Source organism: Salvelinus alpinus, chromosome 7 (assembly GCF_045679555.1).
Source record: "Salvelinus alpinus chromosome 7, SLU_Salpinus.1, whole genome shotgun sequence".
NCBI lineage: Eukaryota > Metazoa > Chordata > Actinopteri > Salmoniformes > Salmonidae > Salvelinus > Salvelinus alpinus.
Window position 1 is genome coordinate 31,878,787 of NC_092092.1, and position 23,126 is coordinate 31,901,912.

At 44.8% G+C, this 23,126-nt stretch overlaps 1 protein-coding gene across 14 annotated transcripts in view; it reads right to left on the reverse strand.

Annotated features, from left to right (window-relative positions):
- cacna1g (calcium channel, voltage-dependent, T type, alpha 1G subunit) overlaps positions 1–23,126 on the reverse strand; it is a 294,162-nt gene that overhangs the window by 12,003 nt on the left and 259,033 nt on the right. For 9 of the 14 annotated variants that reach the window (XM_071409870.1, XM_071409866.1, XM_071409873.1 and 6 more), the window contains 9 exons: positions 19,839–20,031; positions 17,633–17,686; positions 7,331–7,482; positions 6,122–6,231; positions 4,682–4,815; positions 3,264–3,334; positions 2,025–2,103; positions 1,486–1,607; positions 974–1,399 (listed from right to left, as the gene is read on the reverse strand). In XM_071409870.1, coding sequence (XP_071265971.1) covers positions 974–1,399; positions 1,486–1,607; positions 2,025–2,103; positions 3,264–3,334; positions 4,682–4,815; positions 6,122–6,231; positions 7,331–7,482; positions 17,633–17,686; positions 19,839–20,031 — 1,341 coding nt within the window. Of the gene's footprint in view, positions 1–973; positions 1,400–1,485; positions 1,608–2,024; positions 2,104–3,263; positions 3,335–4,681; positions 4,816–6,121; positions 6,232–7,330; positions 7,483–17,632; positions 17,687–19,817; positions 20,032–23,126 lie in introns of all 14 variants that reach the window. The other 5 variants (XM_071409877.1, XM_071409867.1, XM_071409869.1 and 2 more) reach the window with 3 other exon arrangements.

Genomic DNA, 23,126 nt, shown 5'->3' on the forward strand with positions numbered 1-23,126 from the left:
CAAAACACACCTCCAGGCTGTGTAAGGGCTATTTGACCAAGAAGGAGAGTGATTGAGTGCTGCATCAGATGTCCTGGCCTCCACAAATACCAGACCTCAACCCAACTGAGATGGTTTGGGATGAGTTGGACCGCTGAGTGAAGGAAAAGCAGCCAACACGTGCTCAGCATATGTGGGAACTCCTTCAAGACTGTTGGAAAATAATTCCAGGTGAAGCTGGTTGACAGAATGCCAAGAGTGTAAAAAGCTGTCATCAAGGCAAAGGTTGGCTATTTTGAAGAATATAAAATATATTTTGATTTGTTTAACACTTTTTTTGGTCACTACATGATTCCATATGTGTTATTTCATAGTTTTGATGTCTTCACTATAATTCTACAATGTAGTAAATAGAAAAAAAATATAGAAAAATCCTTGAATGAGTCGGTGTGTCCAAACGTTTGACTGTTACTGTATATATAAATAATATTTATATTTTTTCTCAGAAAATTTGAGGGGGCCAAATAAAACCACCGGCTCCCCAGTTGGGGAACCCTGCTCTAGGGCAATTCAGGCAGATGTGAGACAGTCTTTTTTCTGAAGAATGTGTTTGTGTCATGTTATTGATTGTGTTTTGCTTTTCGTGTTTTGTGTTTGCTATTCATGTATTGTGTAATCGATGTGTATATAGATATGTATAGTACACTTGTTGTTGTTTATTGATGTGTTCATGCAGGGCTCATCTCCAAAAGAGACTGTGGTCTCAGCATGACTCCCTGTTTAAATAAAGGTTAATATACAAGCAGATAAACACACATACACAAGAGAGGGAAACTCATACAGGAGTAATACAGTTATGGACAAAAGCATCTGTCTGCAGATTCTACTGTAGCTCCTCAATGCTAATTCCTGTTTCCCCCTGAACCAGGGATAGGAAGAATTCCAAACCCCACCACTACACACACACACCCAGGTGTCGATCAACCACACTCACCTCTAGTGGTGGCTCCTGGCCTAGCGGAGGATCAGTGCTGATGTGTATGGAGTCTCTTCTAGTGATATCTGCTGGGGGAGAATCCATCACATTGCCCCTCTTCTGGATCTCCCTCTCTGGAGACCTCCAGGGGGAGCCCCCAGATCCCTCCTCCATGCCCAGGGCCAGAGGGCTTAGCTGGGGTGATCTCCCACTGCCTCCCCCTCCCCTTCCTCCATGCTGGAGCTCCAGCTCTAGTTCAGCCTCCAGCTCTGCCTCCTCCTTGGCCTCTTTGTTGCTCTCCTCCAGGTGCTTCATGAGGACGGCTATGACCACGTTGACCAGGACAAACTGGGCAGTCAGCACAAAGGAGACAAAGTAGATAGGAGAGACCACCGTGTTGTAACAGGTGCCTGCATTCTCCTGTTGACAGTCTCGCAGGGTGTCCTGGGGGGGGCATACATATGTGGATGAACACATGAAGAAAGAGACACAACACAGACACTGCATACAAAATGGTGGCCCAGTCTCACCTTCATAATGCCATTCCAGTTGTCTCCTGTGGAAACTCTGAACAGCAGCAGGAAGGCCATGCCAAAGTTCTTAAACGTAGCGTAGCGTCCTAAGCCCTCACACGGGTGCAGCTCATCACAAACTGACAGAGAGACAGAGAGAGGGAGAGGGAAAACGAGAGAGCTTGGGGTGTGTGTGTTCCGACGTAACAGAGATTTCCAATTAAATCATAATCTCGGTGAAATAATTATATTTACCTGGAAGCTAAAAGCCACAATTAGTGAAATCAATAAATTATTTCAACAAAGGAATCAAAAGAAAGCAATTAAGACCTAATGTGAATTAAGCCCCAGCAAAGAACCTTTTATACCCAGAGCAGCTGTGTGTGTGTGTGTGTGTGTGTGTGTGTGTGTGTATGTGTGTGTGTGTGTGTGTGTGTGTGTGTGTGTGTGTGTGTGTGTGTGTGTGTGTGTGTGTGTGTGGTGTCTGTGTGTGTGTGTCTGTGTGTGTGTGTGCGTGCGTGTGTGTGTGTGCGTGTGTGTGTGTGTGGTGTCCTTACTGAGATCACCAAACAGTTCCACTCCCAGTGCTGCGAAGATAAAGAAGAGCAGCATGAAGAGAAGACCCAGATTCCCCACCTGCAGATAGACAAGAGAGGGGATGAGACAGAGGAGAGGAGAGAACCAGCTCACCTGCTTTTACACAACTAAAGTTATAGTTTCAATATGTTACAACGAGAGTTCAGTTCACGTTACAGGGTTGACCTTAAAATAAGGTGAGAGACAAATACATCACTAGTAAATAATCATCTTCAGAAATGACTTTGTCAAAGCAACAAAATAACCAGGGCTTTGCATTGATGGTGAAAACGTGGAGACATTTTAGGGTTAAGTGGGTTAAAATCTTCCTAGAAGTCACAGAGGGTGCACGGATTTCAGATTGACTGAATTAACCATGTGGTCGATATTAAAGGGCACTTTATTGAATATAACAGGCCTTTAAAATCCATTAATGGTGCACAATTTCTACTTAAAATGTCAAAGGGATGCAAAATGCACTAATTTCGTGGAACGACCCCAGAGTGAATTGAGATAAGGCAATAGAGAGGTAGAGGGTTTATGCCCAGGTCGGGTACAGTAAGCCTACAGCTTTAGAATGTACTCCAAAGCTAATCTCAGCTGACCCAAAAAATGTGTAAGTTATTATCATTATTAATTATGTAGATATGACAAGCTCTGAAGGATTTAACACTGTAGCCTGCAGCTCAACATGTACCCTCACTCTGCTCTATCTCTCATCACTTTATCTTCATCCTCTCTCTCTCTCTCCCTCCCTCCCTCCCTCCCTCCCTCCCTCCCTCCCTCCCTCCCTCCCTCCCTCCCTCCAATCTGAGTTTTAGAGAGAATTGGCAGCGACAGCATCTTGCAGCCTTTCCTCACATCCTCTCTCTTTCTATTTCGCTGTTTCTTATCTATCTTTCTCCTCTTTCAAAACTTTTCCCCCCTTCTACCTATTCTTGGGAGCAGTTCTTCCCTTTCTCCCTCTCTATCTCTGCATCAGCAACACCCAGCTAATCGGTGCAGCTGTATCTCCATAGGAGTACCCTGGAAGAAACGTGGAAAGAGATCCTTATTATAGTAGAAGGTGAGGAAGACTAGTAATGGAGTCGGACGGGCATAAGTAAAATGGCTGATGCAACCATAAACCCAATGGAAAGGCTAAATGTGATAAGGCTAAATGTCTTAGACCGGAAGAACATGCATAGTGATCTGATGGTAGTACCTCTACTGTACTTTACCTGAGGCAGAGCCTGCATGACAGTGTCCAGCAACGCTCTCATCCCCACTGCCATCTTCAGTAGCTTCAGCACTGAGGACACACACACACAGCGAGAGAGAAAATAATGATATTTGGGAATAACTGTGGTAAAACATATTCCGTGAGATACTAACCGAGGTTGCACTCTGTGATGATGTCTGGGGTCGCAGTCTGATGATGTCACTGACAGGGCAGTGACGGATGAGGCAGGGTTAATTGCCGTTGGTAACAGTGGAGGACGGCCACAACTTTAATTAAACACACACACACCCTTAGGGTCCTGTGTGATAATAATCTATGGCGACTCCCACCGCTAGTTCTTTCATTACACACACAGTCATCAGACTGAAGAGAAGAGCATCTCTACCTCCCTCATCCCTATCTCATCAGTCACTCCTTTCTTCTGCCTCTCCTCATCCTCTACCCCTTCCTATCATCCTCCTCTCTTTCACAAGTTGCCCTCTTCTTTCTTTAAACAGTAATCATCCCATGCTTTCCTTCTGCCTCTCTCAATACATTCTCCTTACCCTTCTAACTCTGTCTCTTCTCTCCATTCTCTCTAATCTTGCCCTCCTGTCTTTACACAGACAGTAATCAGCTTACCCGCTCTGCTCTTTCCTCTCCTGCTCTATTGAGCAGTAACCCGAGAGAAGCAAATGAGCAGTGCTGCCTCTTACTGCTTTATGTTCCTCTGCTCTTCCTCTTTTCTTTCCATACACTTATCTTTCCTCTATTCTCCCTCTCTCTGTCTCCTGGAGCTCCTCTCTCCCTCTCTCTCCCCATCTCTGTCCTGTGTTTGTGAGATGACTTTGTTCCGAGTGCCATCTGGTCTCATTGCACCTCACCAGGGAAGCTCTACGACCCGCCACACAACAATGACAAAGAGGGGAGTCCCTGGGATACCTACCGCTGCTTTACAACCCATATTAAAACAGCAGGACAGTACAGGAGGCACATTTAGTTTGTTTGTGTGTGTGTGGAGAAAGAGAAAGACACAGAGAGAGATTACAAAATAAAGAGAGAAGAAGAGATAGAAAGAATGTATGTTTATCACAGGAGGTTGGTGGCACCTTAATTGGGGAGGATGGGCTGTGGTAATGGCTGGAGCAGAATAAGTGGAATGATATCAAGTACATCAAACACGTGGTTTCCATGTGTTTGATACCATTCCAGTAGCTTCATTCCAGCCATTATTATGAACCGTCCTCCCCTAAGCAGCCTCCTGTGAGTGTGTGTGTGTGTGTGTGTGTGTGTGTGTGTGTGTGTGTGTGTGTGTGTGTGTGTGTGTGTGTGTGTGTGTGTGTGTGTGTGTGTGTGTGTGTGTGTGTGTGTGTGTGTGTGTGTGTGTGTGTGTGTGTGTGTGTGTGTGTGTGTGTGCGCGCGTGTGTGTGTGTGTACCTCGTGCTATCCTTAGCACTCTCATGATCCTGATGATAGTAGGGTTGATGGGCAGGGATGCGTTGACCTCAATCTCCTCCAGAGTGATGCCCATGATGGACAACAACACTATGGCCAGGTCCAGCTGGTTCCACCTACACACACACATAAAGAGCATGTTATACACGCACCAATGACATGTGTGCATACTAAGGGTCGCTTTACCCAAAGGTGAGCCCACAAGATGAGGATGGAAAATTGGAGAAACCCTCCGGCCTTGGGAGGTCTTAAGTTAGTGTGTTAGTGTGTGAGACAATCCAAGGATCTGTCAGAGGCCCTGGGTCATCTTAGGTGTTTCATTAGAGCAAAGTTCTACAGTAACATGGTGAGAGAAATCACCGATACACTTTCCCACCGCGATTATTGTAGTTATAACAAACCCCATAAGATCACTATTAACCTGCTGTTCCAAGTCGAGCAGAACTGTTCTGTCTTGGAAAGACGGTGATGAGAACACAATGTAAAAAAAAAAAATCCACTTCTGTTCCATCAGAAATGTGTGTGCGTGGGTGTGTTTGTGTGTCGTGGTCTAACCCCTAAGCCCCCTGCCATCGTTGAGCGTGTCTGCCAATTCATCATATATTTCAACATTTCTTAATCTGCCAGGGTCCAGTGTGTGTGTATGTGTGTTCTCTGAGGGCAGGGTCCGACGCCACTCGATAGTTTCTCCGCCACGTCAGTGTCTAACTACTCAGAATGCATGAATCAACACTCCGGCAAATCACTTTAAACACAATGAAATGTTCAGATGGACCCCTGGGGGACCTGGCTGCCTCTGTGTGTGTGTGTGTGTGTGTGTGTGTGTGTGTGTGTGTGTGTGTGTGTGTGTGTGTGTGTGTGTGTGTGTGTGTGTGTGTGTGTGTGTGTGTGTGTGTGTGTGTGTGTGTGTGTGTGTGTGTGTGTGTGTGTGAAGTGACACTCTGGATCTCAGCCTGGGGATAATGGTCTAATCTGGCAACCACAGAGGATATCATAGGCCTCTCGGTTACAAGGTCCACTGCAATCTCACACTGTCGGCACTGAGTGTACAGTGACTGTGTGTGTGTACGTAGTCCTGTGTGTGTTTGCGTGCATGTGTGTGTACATGCTCTTGTGTGTGGTTGCGTGTGTGTGTGTTTGTGTTGTTCAGTGGGAAGCCAAGGATTTTAAAGCTATGATATAATCTAAGGCAGTGTGTTTAACGAGGCAGTTTGTATTCATAAAGGCCTAACTGAGTAATCCACCACTGCACCTTTCCACAGCACACTAACTAACACACACCATCTCTGCTTCACCTGAACATATCTGGGCCCATATTCACAAAGCATCTCCCCATGTCCATATACGAGGCAGTTTTGCTCTAAAAAGCAAAACTGATCCTAGATTAGCACTCCTACTCTGAAGCAAAGTGTGACCTCTGACCTGTCCTTGAAGAAACGTCGGAAGCCAAAGGCCACCAGCTTGAAGACAGACTCCAGGACGAAGACGATGGTGAAGATGTAGTTACAGATCTTCAGCGCCTCGTCCAACTCCTGGAGAGAGGGAGGGAGGGAGAGAGAGAGAGAGAGAGAGAGAGAGAGAGAGAGAGAGAGAGAGAGAGAGAGAGAGAGAGAGAGAGAGAGAGAGAGAGAGAGAGAGAGAGAGAGAGAGAGAGAGAGAGAGAGAGAGAGAGAGAGAGAGAGAGAGAGAGAGAGAGAGAGAGAGAGAGAGAGAGAGAGGGAGGGTTAGTAGTACAGTATTCCATAGGTTATAGCTATTGTATATATGGTCTCTCTGACGACCTCTCCCAAAGTACACATTTTCCCAGAGTCAGCCATTTTAAACACCCTACCATCTCCCTCCCTTCTCTCCCTCTCTCTGCTTCTTTTTGAAAAGACCGTCGGTATAAAAGTGTCTTGTAGCCTGGGGGAATTCACGATACCCATCTCAATGTAAAAAGTGACCTTTTCCTAGTAGGCATGTTGTGAGAAGATCAGACAAGTAACTCTCTAGGGATTTACTGACTCTGCTCTCCTCTGGCCACCCTTACCGCATCAGCGCTCTCTCTCTCTCTCTCTCTCTCTCTCTCTCTCTCTCTCTCTCTCTCTCTCTCTCTCTCTCTCTCTCTCTCTCTCTCTCTCTCTCTCTCTCTCTCTCTCTCTCTCTCTCTCTCTCTCTCTCTCTCTCTCTCTCTCTCTCTCCCTCCCTCATCTCTCTCTATTACTGTCTCTCCATTTCTCTATTTCTCTATTCTCTATATCTATATCTCATGCATAACCTTTCCGGACACATGGTAATTTCATCGGAAAACTCAAGCTGTTTTCATCACGAATCACCTTTCGGCTGATAATAAACAATGACAATTCATTGAGACAAAATTTGGCGTGGGAGTTTAGTTCATGAATTGTTTTTATTACTTTATGTAATGTGGAGAAAATCCCCTGAAGAATTGAAATAACTTTTCTCAAATCTGTTTGTGCAGGCAAACAAACTACAAATCCCAGAGTAATGATGTTGGACTGTGTGGAATGAATACAAACTAGGCTGTCATGGGAATCTTTGTCTGTGCTTTCTGAGGGGCCATGGTGATAACTAACAGACTTCAAATCCACTACCTTAAAACTACAAACCCCATCATTGCTCAGGTCCTACCTTTGGCTGCTGGTAGTGTTCCATCGCCATGGTGATGACATTGAGTGCGATGACAATGGTAATGAAGAGGTCCAGATACTGGGAGGTGCACATCTTGTGGATGAGGAGACGAGTGGGGGAGTAATCCGAGTAGTAAGGCTTACTCTGAGCTTCTGTTGGAAGGGGGGAGTAAGAGAGGGGAGGTCGGGGAGGTAGGTGGGGTGGGGGGGTCATAGAGTGAGATAGGGAGTAGTGTACTGGACATTGTGGGTGAAAGGTTTCGAGAGGTGGATGCCAGCCCGCAGGTCTCAAGAGATATAACAGTGTTAGTTAAAGAAAAACATACACACCCATACTGACATATATCACATAATTACAGAAGATAGAGGCAGATCAAGAGACGCAAATGAAAGACAGATGGAGTGAGAGAGAAGAGAGTAGCAAAAGGTACATGGAAAGAGAGGTATACAAGGAGAGGAAAGGAGAGGAAAGAGGTACAAGAGATCTCGGAAAGAGAGAATGAGTGAAAACGAGGAAGAGAAAGCGAGAGAAGCACAGTGTTCCTGGGCCCAGGTCCCCTGTGGCTGCCAGTCATGACTAATCAAATCAGAGATGCTCTCCTCTGATCAACAATTATTCAAATGTAGTCTCCGCTGAGAGAGCATGAACGGAAATAAACAGCATCGCCACCGCCCAAAGTGGTGTGTGTGTGTGTGTGTGTGTGTGTGTGTGTGTGTGTGTGTGTGTGTGTGTGTGTGTGTGTGTGTGTGTGTGTGTGTGTGTGTGTGTGTGTGTGTGTGTGTGTGTGTGTGTGTGTGTGTGTGTGTGTGTGTGTGTGTGTGTGTGTGTGTGTGTAAGAGACTGTAGCTGTGGAGGAGGGAGGTTATTTTGGTGCATTGTGAGGCTGTAGGGAGCGGGTAGTGAATGGTTAATTTATGCTGTCTCTTTCAATGCAGCTTTTTCTCGCATTTTCACTCTTGCTGTATCTTTTCTCTACCTCTTTCTCTTCCTCTCCTTCTCTCTCATAAAGACCCTACTGGGCACAGATGTCAATTCAAAGTCTATTTCACACTGGTTCAATGTCATTTCATTGAAATGACATGGAAACAAATTAGAGCCGGGACGATACCAGTATTGCAATACTTTTTCCATGGCAAAAATTCAAACACGAAGCATACCAAACTCTTTGGTCCTTTAAAAAACATCTGTATGTAAAATATTGTGCGCTATAGCTTGGAAAATAAATAAATGTGACTCTGGTTGAGAACATAACGATGTTTGCTTCCAACATTAGGGCCGTTTACCTAAAGAAGTTAAATCTGCTTTGAGTTTTGTTTCCATGCCAAGACGCTAACAAGTATCGCAATACTGGTATCGTCCCGGCCCTAGAAACAACGTTGATTCAACCAGTGTGTGCCCAGTGGGACATACTGTACACAATACTGTACACAACACAAAGGACAGTTGATTTTACAGTTCAGTATATCACTTACAGTTTCACACCTGTTTCTCTCATCTGTCCTCTCTTTATCCATCCATCCATAAAGGACAGAGGAAAGAGGAGTATGGGGGAGGAGAGAGTCTCTCTATCAGTCTCTGTCCTCATCCCTCTTTCATCAGTGAAAGAGAGAGAGAGGACATATGAAGTAGAGGAGGAGTCAGCGACAGGCCAGAATGGAAACACACACGTGATTCCCCCAGGTGCTGTTCAACTCTCCCTCTTGCCAATTAGCCCAGGTGGCTGCTGCAGCAGCTGTCTACATCTCCTGATGGGGTACCTGTGTATGTGTGTTTGTGTGTGTGTGTGTTCGTGTATTCACTGTATGGTCCATTGTCACCTCTTCTCCTCTGTCCTCTTCATCATAAATCTACTTGAGTGTGAGTCTCTCTCTCGTTCGGTGTCTACCTGGCCTATTGCTTTATCGTACATTTATTGTACAAAATGCAGACCCATTATACATTATAGCAGTGCATGTATTATAGGCAGTAAACCCAATGGCGCAAATGTTGTGGCAGTGAAACTTCCTGGGAAAATGCTTAGCTTCTGCAGTTCTGCTGCAGGGCCTAACACTTTATTTTAATGGGCCTCACTAGAGGCTCGATAAATGAAACTGTTAGTATAGTGTATTGAGCATCCATTGCTGTATCTTGACAGGACTGTCCAAATAATGTACTAGACATTTCAGTGGCTGACTGAGTTTTTTTTAAAGCAATCTAAAGCAGTTTTTAAGTGCAAAACTCTCATAGGTTAAAAACGCTACATCAAGAGAGGGAGAAGGAGAGAGAGAATGAGAGAGATGGACCTTTCCCTGTGTAAGTACTGCACTGAGAAAGGGAGAGGAATAATAAGAGAGCGAGAGAGGGAAAACAAGAGAGTAGAACCTTTTCCCCCATGGCTCAGGCCCAGCTCTCGCTCAGGGAGGTAGGAGAGGTGAGAGTAGAGAGGGCCAAATTATACCTCCACTACTCCCAAACTCTCACTCCCACTCGCTCTTTCCAGAGGAAGAAAGAGCTGAGCAGCACTCAGAGAATGGATCTGCCTTTAGACTCACTGGAACAGACTGACACTGTGATATCATGCCAAACCAATGAGTCAACCATATTAGCTTTTGCCAAATCAGCTTTAAAGACTTTTAAAAGTGTGTGAGTGTATGTTTGTATGTGCACAGTGTGCTTGTGTGTGTTTGTGTGCTCAGTGGGGCATATGAGGGCATATTCAGGTCTACTCTTGTGGGAAAAAGATAACTTTGACAAGATGATAGCGAAGAAGTGAGGTGTGAATACACTTCAGCACAGTCATCTTTCTCTGTCTCTTTTTCTCCTCTCTCTCTCTCTCTCTCTCTCTCTCTCTCTCTCTCGCTCACACAAACAGAAACATTACATTCACAAACGTAACATAAACATCAACCAGACCCACATCCCATCAATCAACCTAAGGGGCCTTAGACCTATGTAGTCCACTAATTGGGATAAGAGGATCTGCTGAATGACTACCATGCAGCATGTTAGACAGAATGTCCATGTTGGTGCCCTGTGTGAGGATTATTGAGTATCCTACATGTTGGTGCCCCCTGTGAGGATTATTGAGTACCCTACATGTTGGTGCCCTGTGTGAGGATTATTGAGTATCCTACATGTTGGTGCCCCCTGTGAGGATTATTGAGTACCCTACATGTTGGTGCCCTGTGTGAGGATTATTGAGTATCCTACATGTTGGTGCCCCCTGTGAGGATTATTGAGTACCCTACATGTTGGTGCCCTGTGTGAGGATTATTGAGTACCGAACATGTTGGTGCACCGTGTGAGTATTATTGAGTACCCTACATGTTGGTGCCCCGTGTGAGGATGATTGAGTACCCAACATGTTGGTGCCCCGTGTGAGTATTTAGCCCTTCAAGAGGGAATGATGTGGTTCAGGAAACATATCATACATATGACACATGATGATATGTTACTCTTGGAGATCTAAGACCCCTTTGGCTGAACGCACTGGTGAAGCGTCAAAGATCATCTGACTGAAAAAGAAAGGAGAAGTTAGTTAGCAAAGAACACCAAAGCAATACTAAAACCTGGTCCAAAAACAACCTCTTAACCCCTTGCCCCACATGACCTATACCCACCTGATTCTTTGAAGTCTACAAAGTGAGGGTATAAAGGTTAGGGTGAGGAACTAGGAGTTATTTTTGGACTGAGCCACACTCAGTAACTTCAGGAAGACGAGGCTCGGGTTGGGAAATACAGACACACTGAAGTCCCTGGTCATGTGGCGAGGGAGTGGATACACCACAGCACAGCACGATGGGTTTACTGTCACAGTGTGAGTGGGCTTTGATTGGATTGGAGTGAATGTATGTATAGTGTATGGGTTTGAAGTAGCTTTGGTCAGGTTGGGTGGATGTACAGTGTATGGCTTTGAAGAAGCTTTGGTTGGGTTGAATATGTGTGCATGGGTTTGAACTTGAAGGAGCTTTGGTTGGGTTGAATGTGCGTATATGGATTTGAACTTGACAGAGCATTGGTTGGGTTGAATGTGTGTGTATGGGTTTGAACTTGAAGGAGCTTTGGTTGGGTTGAATGTGTGTGTATGGGTTTGAACTTGAAGGAGCTTTGGTTGGGTTGAATGTGTGTGTATGGGTTTGAACTTGAAGGAGCTTTGGTTGGGTTGAATGTGTGTGTATGGGTTTGAACTTGAAGGAGCTTTGGTTGGGTTGAATGTGTGTGTATGGGTTTGAACTTGAAGGAGCTTTGGTTGGGTTGAATGTGTGTGTATGGGTTTGAACTTGAAGGAGCTTTGGTTGGGTTGAATGTGTGTGTATGGGTTTGAACATGAAATAGCTTTGGTTGAGTTGGTTTGCACATGCAGTGTATAGACTTGAAGGAGGTTTGGATTGATTGGATGTGTGTGTGTGGGTTCATAACACAGTGGAGCTATGTGATGGATACTGTGGACCTATAAAGGACCTATAGAGTGCTATGTTGATTTTTAACCAAGCTGTAGATGGTACCATATCATGGATTGTTCTAGAGTAACCTTGGTACTATTGGGATGTGAAAGTTGTTCAAATGTGGTTTAAATCTCTACGATGCACATGTGATGCTTTTGATGATTGGTCAGGTGAACCTGGGGCTTGTGGTAGAAAGATGATTGAAGGGGGGCTTGAGAAAAGGAGGATAGTCTTTGAGCTTTGGATGGTAAAACAATGTCTGTGAAAGGAAGAACAGGCCAGAGGCAGTAAGATCAGTCACAATGTTACGGCCAGGATCATTTCCTGTTTCAGGTCAAAGGTCAAGATGATGTGGCGGTAAAACAGATTTGTGACTGATTTTACACGCCTGCCCTTTATGGTCAATGGATTGGTTCATATTAAGAGTCAATGTGTGCTGGGTCAACAGGTAGTGCTGGTAGATTACAGCACAAGCTCATGTCAAGGGGAAGGGGTTAACTTCAAGTGAAACTACATTGAATCCAATGATCTATCAATGATTTTGATTTTAGAGCCAGCAAACATTGAGTCATAAAGTTAGATACAAAATAAACAAGTAAATCAGAAAAGATTCTGCTGGATTTCCCAAAATGCACTGCTCCCCTATTCAGCACCAATGACAAAAAGAAGAAAGAAAAACGGAACTGAAAAGAGAAGTTGAGGAGCAACAGAGCAGTTTGAGGAGCCCAGAAGAAAGAGAAATAATAACATGACATCATTCACAATGACAGGGCATGGTAATTCATACACGCACACAAACACGCAAAAATGCACGAATACAAACACACACTCACTCACACACATACAAAGACACACAAAGACACACACGAGTTGTGCCGGTACACATGGTAGACTGACACACACTTCTTTCTGAGTCTGACTTGAGCAGGATGGACCAATTGGAATGGAGACTGGAATGGCGAAGGCAGGCGATTGGACAGCAGTGAGTGGAAGGCGGGGTTAACAGGGCGAGAGAGTGATGATGGGCAAATGAGAATATAAGCATATAAGAAAAAGACCAATGAGATTTCAGCGTTTCAGCAATACAGTAGACAGCACATTTCCCCCCTTCAATCCTCCATGGGAAAGTCCAAGTCCAAGTCTAATTCAAACACAACTATTACCCCTGTATCATAGTCTGGCAAAGTCGAGGCTAAATCCTTTAAAGGGGCAATCTGCAGTGGCTACATCCATTTTTGGACTTAAAAATGGACGATATGTACCCATTGATTCTTGAATAAAATAACTTATAAATGCCTCCTGAGCTTAGTTCCCCTGTCGTACCCCATCAGAATCCAAAATATACACTTGTTTCACTCCAATGTTTGTAAACAAAGTAAATTAAAACTATACTTTTGATATCATGGATGGTCAGTACTCGCATCCATAGCTCTGTATATACATTTGAGAGTGGTTAAATTTTTCCGGAGAGAAGGCTTTGTTTCAACTGCTGATTGCCGCTTTAAGTACCTTGTAGCATCAAATATGGTGTTCAGCTAAGTGGCAGTTACATTAGCCAAGACCCAGGAATCAGCAATTGAAGAGTGCTGTTTTAAAGGACCACCACATAACCTCTTTCTTCCTACCCGACACTAATCATGTAATATTCTACCACTGGCACATGCATGTCTTTGACTGTCCAATAATCCCCCGTTTTCTGGTTGGCTTGATCTACCACCTGGGTAGCAGTACATCTGTCCGACTGCTGGTACACCACATGTTAACCAGCCTCCTTCACTGTTAGCTTGGGCTGTAGGACACACACGCACACACCTGCTAACACACACACACACCTGCTAACACGCACAGATACATAGGTTACACACGCAAGTACACAATGCACACACACACCTTTTGTTTAACGAGTTACATTCAGTGGATCGCTTGTCGTTATCTAACACATCCGAAGCAGAGCTCAAAGGCAATGTGCCAGCTCACTTTAGAAGCACTAATTCTTACACCTCCAACCATGAAACATTCATACCCTCACACACTTTCATAAAACCCACTAGCACTACTTATAATACAAGGACCTTCTACTGCTACAGGCTCATTCACCTAACAGCATCAGACCACTGCAGGGATACGTATTGATTAGCTAGTTAGGCTGGACTAATCTAGGCTAGGTAAGTGATGCTAAGCACAACGGTCTGGTTATGTTAGGCTAAGAGGTGTATTGGTGCGAGCATTGGTGGGGTTACACCTACACCTTAGTTCATGAAAGTGATTAAATATTTAAATTCCTCTAGCGCTACACTTAACTCTGCTACTAACACCTAGCCGGTGGCATGAAGCATTTATCCCCCACCCACATCCTGAGAACCTCCTGACAAAATTAATCTGTAGAGGAGGACGTTTCAATCACTAACTGGCACAGGTCTTATCAAAGAGGAAGTGTCTACACTTTGGGCGGATTCACGTTAGAGCTCGAATGAAATTTAAAAGGCAACTTCCCCGTGTTCGCGGAGACTGCATTCACGGTAAACGCTGCACGTGGGGGCTCAATCGGAAATGACCTCTACATTTTTACGCGGATCTTCCGCTATACTTCTCAGAGCTATACAGATCGAATCCAGCCATTTCTCTCACTTCTATTTCTCGCTCTCTCTTTCTCACCCTCCTCCCTCCACCTTTCCTGCCTTCAGCCCGCCCCTCACTCACTTTCAATCTCTCTCTCGCCACCATACCCCGCCCCGCCCCTCACGTCCTGTCCATCTCATCTTACAATCATTTTTTTTCATTCTCTCTCTCAACCTCTCTCTCTCTCTCTCTCTCTCCTTCCATCTCACTAATGGCCGAGTGTTATTAACTGCATTCCTACATCAGGGGAATATAAAGGAGGGAGAAGAAGAGGGATAGAAAACCTCCGTTAGATCCATCTCTGTTAGCACTGACCTAGATAGAGCTGGCTGCCGCGGTGTGTGCGTGTGTCTGTGTGTCTGTGTGTGCACGTGTGCATGTGCGTGTGTGTGACTGATCAGTATTGATGACAGGGGGAGGAGTTGACACTCTTGTCCTAGCCATTTCTGTTCAGTGCGTCGCTGACATCATAGTTTAGGGGTAAAACATGTTAAATAGTCTTGTTTCACCCCCTGAAGGTGAACATAATAATTAAATGGGCTACAATACAATTACTCTCTACATTATCATCATGTATGTATATTTATTTTTACACCGTATCATAATTATTAGTAAAAGGTGTGCAGCAGTAGGACATTATATATTAATACCTGATAAAGTGATACAGCACGAGAGGCTGTGCCATCAATAAATCAACAGGCAAGGGATGCTGTTAGCTAGGACAGAAAATGGCCAAATCCTACTTTAGTACCAGTTCTTGAAGACAAACACAGAGAGAGGGAAAGCCATCTTCTGGGACATGACCCACACAGAGCAGGTCTGAGTAAAGCGTTTATCTCTTTGGGCTGTGAGCCTGGGAGAGTTAGAGGCCATCTGTTACAGTGACACATTCACTCCCTGAGCTGAGCTATGTAGAGACCACTCAGAGCTACATTCTCTCTCTCTCTCTCTCTCGCTCTCTCTCTCTCACACTCTCACATTTTCTCTGTTTCCCCTTTGCCTTTGTTTCCCTCTCTCTCTCCTCTCTCTCACTCTCTCCTCTATCTCACTCTCTCCTCTCTCTCACTCTCTCTCTCTCTCTCTCTCCTCTCTCTCACTCTCTCTCTCTCTCTCCTCTCTCTCACTCTCTCCTCTATCTCACTCTCTCCTCTCTCTCACTCTCTCTCTCTCTCTCCTCTCTCTCACTCTCTCTCTCTCTCTCCTCTCTCTCACTCTCTCCTCTCTCTCTCTCTCTCCTCTCTCTCTGTGTGGGGGAAAGAAAGGATACACCGTTCCTGGCTGCCACATTACAGACAGCACCCCGCTGACAACTTCTCCCTTCCTCACTCACTCTTTCTCTTTCAAGTATCTATCTCCTTCTGTCTCCATCTCATCTCCCTCTCTCCATCTTTCCATCGTTCTTTCTCCCTATAGGGCAACCCACTAGCTGCCTAGGGGAGAATATCACAGTGCACTGTCAAGCACCAGGAGGGTGAGACATACCTTTAGACACAGACTGTACTGGACATAACTGTGAATCTTTGTTGTGTGTGTGTGTGTGTGTGTGTGTGTGTGTGTGTGTGTGTGTGTGTGTGTGTGTGTGTGTGTGTGTGTGTGTGTGTGTGTGTGTGTGTGTGTGTGTGTGTGTGTGTGTGTGTGTGTGTGTGTGTGTGTGTGTGTGTGTGTGTGTGTGTGTGTGTGTTGTTTAGGTAAGGTATAGAAATAGGAGCAGATGGCTTGGTCTTCCCCAGCAGAGAGACGTGATTAAGCAGAACCTTTGATCTACTGAACTAAACTACACTCACAGCAGCCCAAAGCTAACACACTCAGGTGTGTGTGTGTGTGTGTGTGTGTGTGTGTGTGTGTGTGTGTGTGTGTGTGTGTGTGTGTGTGTGTGTGTGTGTGTGTGTGTGTGTGTGTGTGTGTGTGTGTGTGTGTGAGCCAGAGCTAATAGAGAGTGGCATACTGGCAGGAGGGGCAACCCCATCCCTTCATCATCTCCCCTTCTCTTCCTCCTATTCTCCATCCCCCTTTCCTCTCATCTTCCTTACTTCTCACATCCATCTCTTCTCCTGCATACTTACGTATTCAGTGATTTACCCTTATCCATCTCCCTTTCTCTTCACTCTCATTCCTTCATATTATTTCTCCCTTCTCCCCTCTTTTTTTTATTTTCTCCTCCTTTTCCTCCCTCCATCATTTTCTCTTCCCTTCATCCAAAGTTGTGTGTAAAAAGAGGGAACTTCCCCTGCTCAGCTAATATAAGAGTTCTCTGTCATGTTAGAGAACTTCACACACACACACACACACACACACACACACACACACACACACACACACACACACACACACACACACACACACACACACACACACACACACACACACACACACACACACACACACACACACACACCTCCTCTGAGCACTGACCTGCCTAATACAATTATACAGTAAAACAATAATACGCTGTGATGGACAGATTTGGGGTGGGGCTGTCGCGTCTGTCTGTCTCACTGGCGCATGTCATAGAAAAAGAATCTCCTCCGCACGTGAATATTCAGTGTGTGGAGATATGACTGTATACACAAACATGTCCTTACATTCCCTGACCAGGAAAGGGGGTAATAGAGAGGGGAAGGAGAGAGGGAGAGATGGAGAGAACGAGAGACAGAGAGAGATAGAGAGGACCTTGCTCTCTCATCGAACAGACACAGTGACACAGACAGAGTTCTGGGGTTTGAGGACAGAGGGTTGCTCCTGCATATTTTACAGCCTACCCTGCTACCATCTGGTGCCTGTGACACATGCGCACGCACACACACACGCACACACACACGCACGCACGCACACACACACGCACAAACACATAGACAGACACACACGCACACACATATGCTACGCACACACACACACACACACACACACACACACACACACACACACACACACACACACACACACACACACACACACACACACACACACACACACACACACACACACTCCTGCATGAGCGTGGGTGGACAACCTACAGCTGGTGGTACAGTAACAAAAACAGTGCTGTGGATAGTGGATGAATCGTGGGTCACTGTGAAGAACAAGGAACCACAACACACGACAGGAAAATGTCCACAAACGTCTATAGCGGACTGAGTCGGATGAGAGAGAGGCAGGGGGACGGGTAGGGAGCGCGGGATGGGACCCTACCTCCCGTGAACGTTGAACCCTGACTTCTGAACCACCAGGGGACACACAGAACATGCTAGAAACTCTGTACCTGTCAGTGTGCCTTCAGAGAGGACCCAACTCACCCCCGGAATCATCAACACATCTAGAAGAACGAGACCAGGTTAGTCAGAGAGAGGTGCGGAACGAGGGATGGGCGAAGGAGAGAGAGTGTAAGAAGGAGAAATAGGGGTGAAGTAAGAGCAGAAGGATGAAGATGACAACGTGGGCTGGTTAGTTTCTACTGTGAGTCTTTTCCACTTATTCTGAGTCCAGTGTGAGCTCGTGATACAGTTGATAAGGGTTCAATGATTCAGTTGGGGATTTTGTAGACAGTCAATCCCCGATATTCAAACCCAAAATCCCAAAGATCTATGACAAAAATGACTGAGATACAAATAGAGCCACTCGGATGGAGTAAAAAAAAAAAGACCAACAAATAAAGCAACCCCCCCCACATCAGAAGAAAACAACTTACGTTTCCCTTCTCTTCACAAACTCGTGTGCCATCCAGAAAAGAAAACTGTAGATTCGGAAGCCTGTCCAGTCACAAGGGGTATACCTCTACTGTACATACCTTTTATCAACCATTCTCTTACTCTGTCAAATGATTCCACAACTTCAGTTACAGTTGTGAGTAAAATGGTTTCCAAGCAACAGAAAAAGAACAAGCTTGAGGTTACAGATCTGATAAAGGAAAGACTATAAACCATAGACAAACTAAAGATAATCTATAGAAAAATGAAACAGAGAAAGAAACCAATGGACATGAGGGGCCTTGAACAATTATAGAGACGGATAGAGGAGGGCATGTTCATTCTCTATTTTTTTTGGAAGCATTTGAGAGTAGTTTGTACAGCCTGTATAGGGGAAAGGGGGATACCTAGTCAGTTTCACAAAATATGTCTTCCGCATTTAACCCAACCCCTCTTAATCAGAGAGGTGCAGGGGGCTGCCTTAATCGACGTCATCGGTACCCTGGGAGCAGTTGTTAGGGGTTAATTGCCTTGCTCAAGGGCAGAAAGGCATATTTTCCCACCTTGCTGGCTTGTGGATTCGAACCAGCAACCTTTCGGTAACTGGCCCAACACGCTTAAACACTAAGCTACCTGCCGCAGGTGTGTGAGTGAGGGCAAGAGGGTGGGAGTAAAAGAGTGAGTGAGAGGAAGACTGTGTGTGTTCGGTCTGTTTGAGTGACTGCATGTGTGTGAGAGGGTGTGAGTGCATGGGAGAATCAATGGTGAGCACTTTGGGCACACCACATCTGCAAGAGAAAATCCATATCCATCTGTATTTCTCAAGAGATTCCCACTGTCAACTACCGAAGGCATTCCCACTGTCAACTACCATCAACATTCGATGAAAAAAATCCAAAATGATCTTACTTTGATCCACCAAAAGTATCTCTACAGCCAATACGGCTACTGAAATAACCACTATTTCTCATATCCAATGTTTGGGGTTAGAAGGCAGTGGAATCACTATAGAGAGGCGAAGTCGGGCATCTGGTAACCCGTTCTTGTACAGCTGGAGGGGCGTTCGGGCACAGATCTAGGATCAGCTAACCGTCGTATGATCCTAACCCTTTTCATATAGAGGAAACCATAGATCAGCATCTAGGTACTTCCTAGTTTGGTTTGTAGTTCTACCTACCCCTCCGGATGTACTACAACTACATGCAGGAGAGGAGGGGGAAGGGGGGAGATAGGGGGATGTAACCTCGCCCTCACCCCCCTCCCTCTAACTCTGAAAGTACCACGCCATGCAAGTCCCGTCCACCAGTACTCACTGGGCATGCTCCAAGGGGACGGTCCTAAGTACGCCCTCTACGATAGGCCAGGCAGGGAAAAAAAGGGGGGGGTCTATTCTTACTAGACCAGTGCTCAACAACTCCGATCCTGGAGAGAGGCTGGGTGTGTGGGCTTTTGTTCCAGCCCAGCACTAACACACCTGATTCCAGGTTTTACAATTATTGCTGGGCTAGAACCAAAGCCTGCACACTCAGTAGCTCTCCTGGACCAGAATGGGTGACCACTGACCCCCACACAAAGAGAGGATATCTAGCAGGGACACTACAGGGAGGAAAACAATTTCAAAAGAAAAGGCACTTCTACAGTAATGCAAAATAGCAACTATTCCACGTCTAGCGCGTTTCTACGTCCGTTGACTTCGGTCAAATTAAACCAAAACAAGCTCAAACCAGGCAGGACTCAGAAAGATGTGGAAAGACTACCGACCAGCCAGCTCCTTCTCCTTACTCCGTCTCTTTTTCTCCATCCGTTTCAGTCTCTTCTCCTCCCTGCGCTTAGCCTCCTCGGCCTCCTGGCTGCGCCGGCACTTGTGGAAGTTCTCCACCACCACGCCCACGAACATGTTGAGCACGAAGAAGCTGACGATGAGCAGGAAGGAGATGAAGTAGAGGAGCATCCAGGGGTTGTAGTTCAGCTGTGGCTGGAGTGGGTAGACATAGACAGAGTATAGTGTATATACTGTACTCGCGCACACACACACACACACACACACACACACACAGTGTGATGTTATATAAACACACTCATTTTTGGCACAGTTATGAGTATTGGGGTGGTGCACTCAATGCAAACGCTGCAAAACCAGCCCCACGTCCCAGTGGGCACAGACGTCAACTTAACGTCTATTCCACGTTGGTTCAACATCACTTTTTTGAAATGACGTGGAAACAACGTTGATTCAACCAGTGTGTGCGCAGCGGGGTGTGTGTGTGTCTCTATCCAACTTGAGCGGAACACACTACCAGCCAGCTGCCTTTTGTGCTGCCAGGACACCGTTGTCCTGCTGCTACAGTCAACACTACAACATGTAGAAGTGAATGCATAAATAAACACATGAATAATACTGTTTATTTGATACAAAACAGTACATCAGGAAAGCTAAATGTATGAATATACACAGTACTGTAAGCTGCAGAACATGTGGAAGAAGCTAGAGGGGTGTTGGATGCTGTGTTGGATGATGTTGGACAGTAAGCAGCTTATAGAGAAGAGGAGATCAATGCCTAGTCCCTAAAGCAGAGACAGAAACGCTGACCTGATGTTTCAGAAACATCAACACGTCTCTGGTCCTAGACAACCAAGCCTTTGTTCTACTGTTCTGCTACTGTATCTCTAGTGAACAGAGAAAAAGTGCATGTGTGTGTGTGTGTGTGTGCGTGCGTGCGTGCGTGTGTGTGTGTGTGTGTGTGTGTGTGTGTGTGTGTGTGTGTGTGTGTGTGTGTGTGTGTGTGTGTGTGTGTGTGTGTGTGTGTGTGTGTGTGTGTGTGCGTGCATGCGTGCGTGCGTGCGTGCGTGCGTGCGTGCGTGTGCGTGTGCTTGTACATATTCATTGGGCTAGTGAGTTTACACACCCCTTCCACAGTCTTCACATTTTGCTATCTTAAAATGAATAAAATAAAAAAATCCTACAGATCTACACGACCTACTCCGCATTTTCAAAGAGAAAGAATATTATAGAACATTTCCCAAGATGTCTTGATCGCTTATGTCTTCACACCCCAGAGTTAATACTTGGTTGAACCATTTCTACAATAATAATATTCTACCAAATGTACCTAGCCCTCAGGGCAACATATGCCCATTGTTTTTGTCGGAATTGCTCAAGCTCAGTAAATTTGGTTAGGAATCATTGACAGGCAGCAGGGGCAGACTGGGAAAATAATTCGGCCCTTGCATTTTATCCACACCATCCCACATCACTGTGCACACCAGCCCACATTACTATTACAGTGTTCCAGAATAACATTTTTCCTTGGTGTCACTGGTGCCACAAACCTTTACAGTTGGTGGCACCAGCCAATTATTTGGTTGGACCCACTTAACAAAGAGTTGCAGTCAGTTTCAGAATGGGTGGCAAGAAATAAGTTAGTCCTAAATATTTCAAAAATGAAAAGTATTGAATTTGGGACAAATCATTCACTGAACCCTAAACCTCTACTAAATCTTGTAAGGAATTATGTGGAAATTGTGGTGTGGTAAGGTGCCACAAAGAGGGACTTTACAATTACAATTGGCCCAGAACAGGGCAGCACAGCTGACCCCTAAATGTACACAGAGAGCTAACATTAATACTATGTCAATCTCTCCTGGCTCAAAGTAGAGCAAAGATTGACTTTGTCAATATTTGTATTTGTGAGAAGTATTGACATGTTGAATTCACAGAGCTGTCTGTTTAAACTACTATCACACAGCTCAGCCACCCAAGGTGGAAAAAGTACCCAATTGTCATACTTGAGTAAAAGTAAAGATACCTTAATAGAAAATAACTAAAGTAAAAGTGAAAGTCGCCCAGTAAAACACTCCTTGAGTAAATGTCTAAAAGTATTTGGTTTAAAATATACTTAAGTATCAAAGGTAAAAGTAATTGCTAAAATATACTTAAGTATCAAAAGTAAACGTATAAATAATTTCAAATTCCTTATATTAAGAAAACCAGATAGCACCATTTTCTTGTTTTTGTATTAATTTACAGAGAGCCAGGGGCACTCTCCAACACTCAGACATGATTTACAAATGATGCATGTGTGCTTAGTGAGTCCTCCAGATCAGCGGCAGTAGAGATGACCAGGGATGTTCTTTCAATAAGTGTGTGAATTGGATCATTGTCCTGCTAAGCATTCAAAATGTAACGTACTTTTGGGTTTCACGGTAAATGTAGTGAAATGAAAGTTGTCAAAAATATAACTAGTAAAGTAAAGTACAGATACCCGAAAAAAATGAAACACCTTAAGTACCCCACAAGACATGCCACCAGAGGTCTCTTCACAGTCCCCAAGTACAGAACAGACTATGGGAGGCACAGAGTACTACATAGATCCATGACTACACGATACTCTATTCCACATGAAGTAACATGCAAGCAGTAAAATCAGATTTACAAAACAGATCAAAAATACACCTTATGGAACAGCGGGGACTGTGAAGAGACACACACACAGGCACAGACAACAGCATAAACACACATCAGATAACATACGCACTATACACACACATGGATTTTGTGTTGTAGATATGTGGTAGTAGAGTGTGTAGTGATCACATTTAATGTGTTGTGAAATCTGTTGTGAAATGTAATGTAATGTTTTTTTAATTGTATTATAACTGCCTTAATCTTGCTGGACCCCAGGAAGAGTAGCTGCTGCCTTGGTAGCAGCTAATGGGGATAAAATCCTGAATCGGCCTAATCATCTTATTAAGTAATTCATACTGCTTTATTACAAAGTATAATAAATACTGACTGCTGAGGTACCCAATAAATATGTTTTTTCCATCTAACCCATCCAGGCAGGAATGCATGCTTCAAGATATTTTGATGTGCAGCCAAATCTAGACTGTCATGAATTTTGGGTTGACAATTACACTATAGTTGACATATTTTACTGTCAAAGTAAGATTCCAGAATTGCCTGATTTCTTTCTTGCTCAATAGAGATGAATTACATACATCTTTATGTGCACAAACTGATATCACAGGCTAATTCATTTTGGGTGCAACACCTGAGGAAGTGGAAACTCA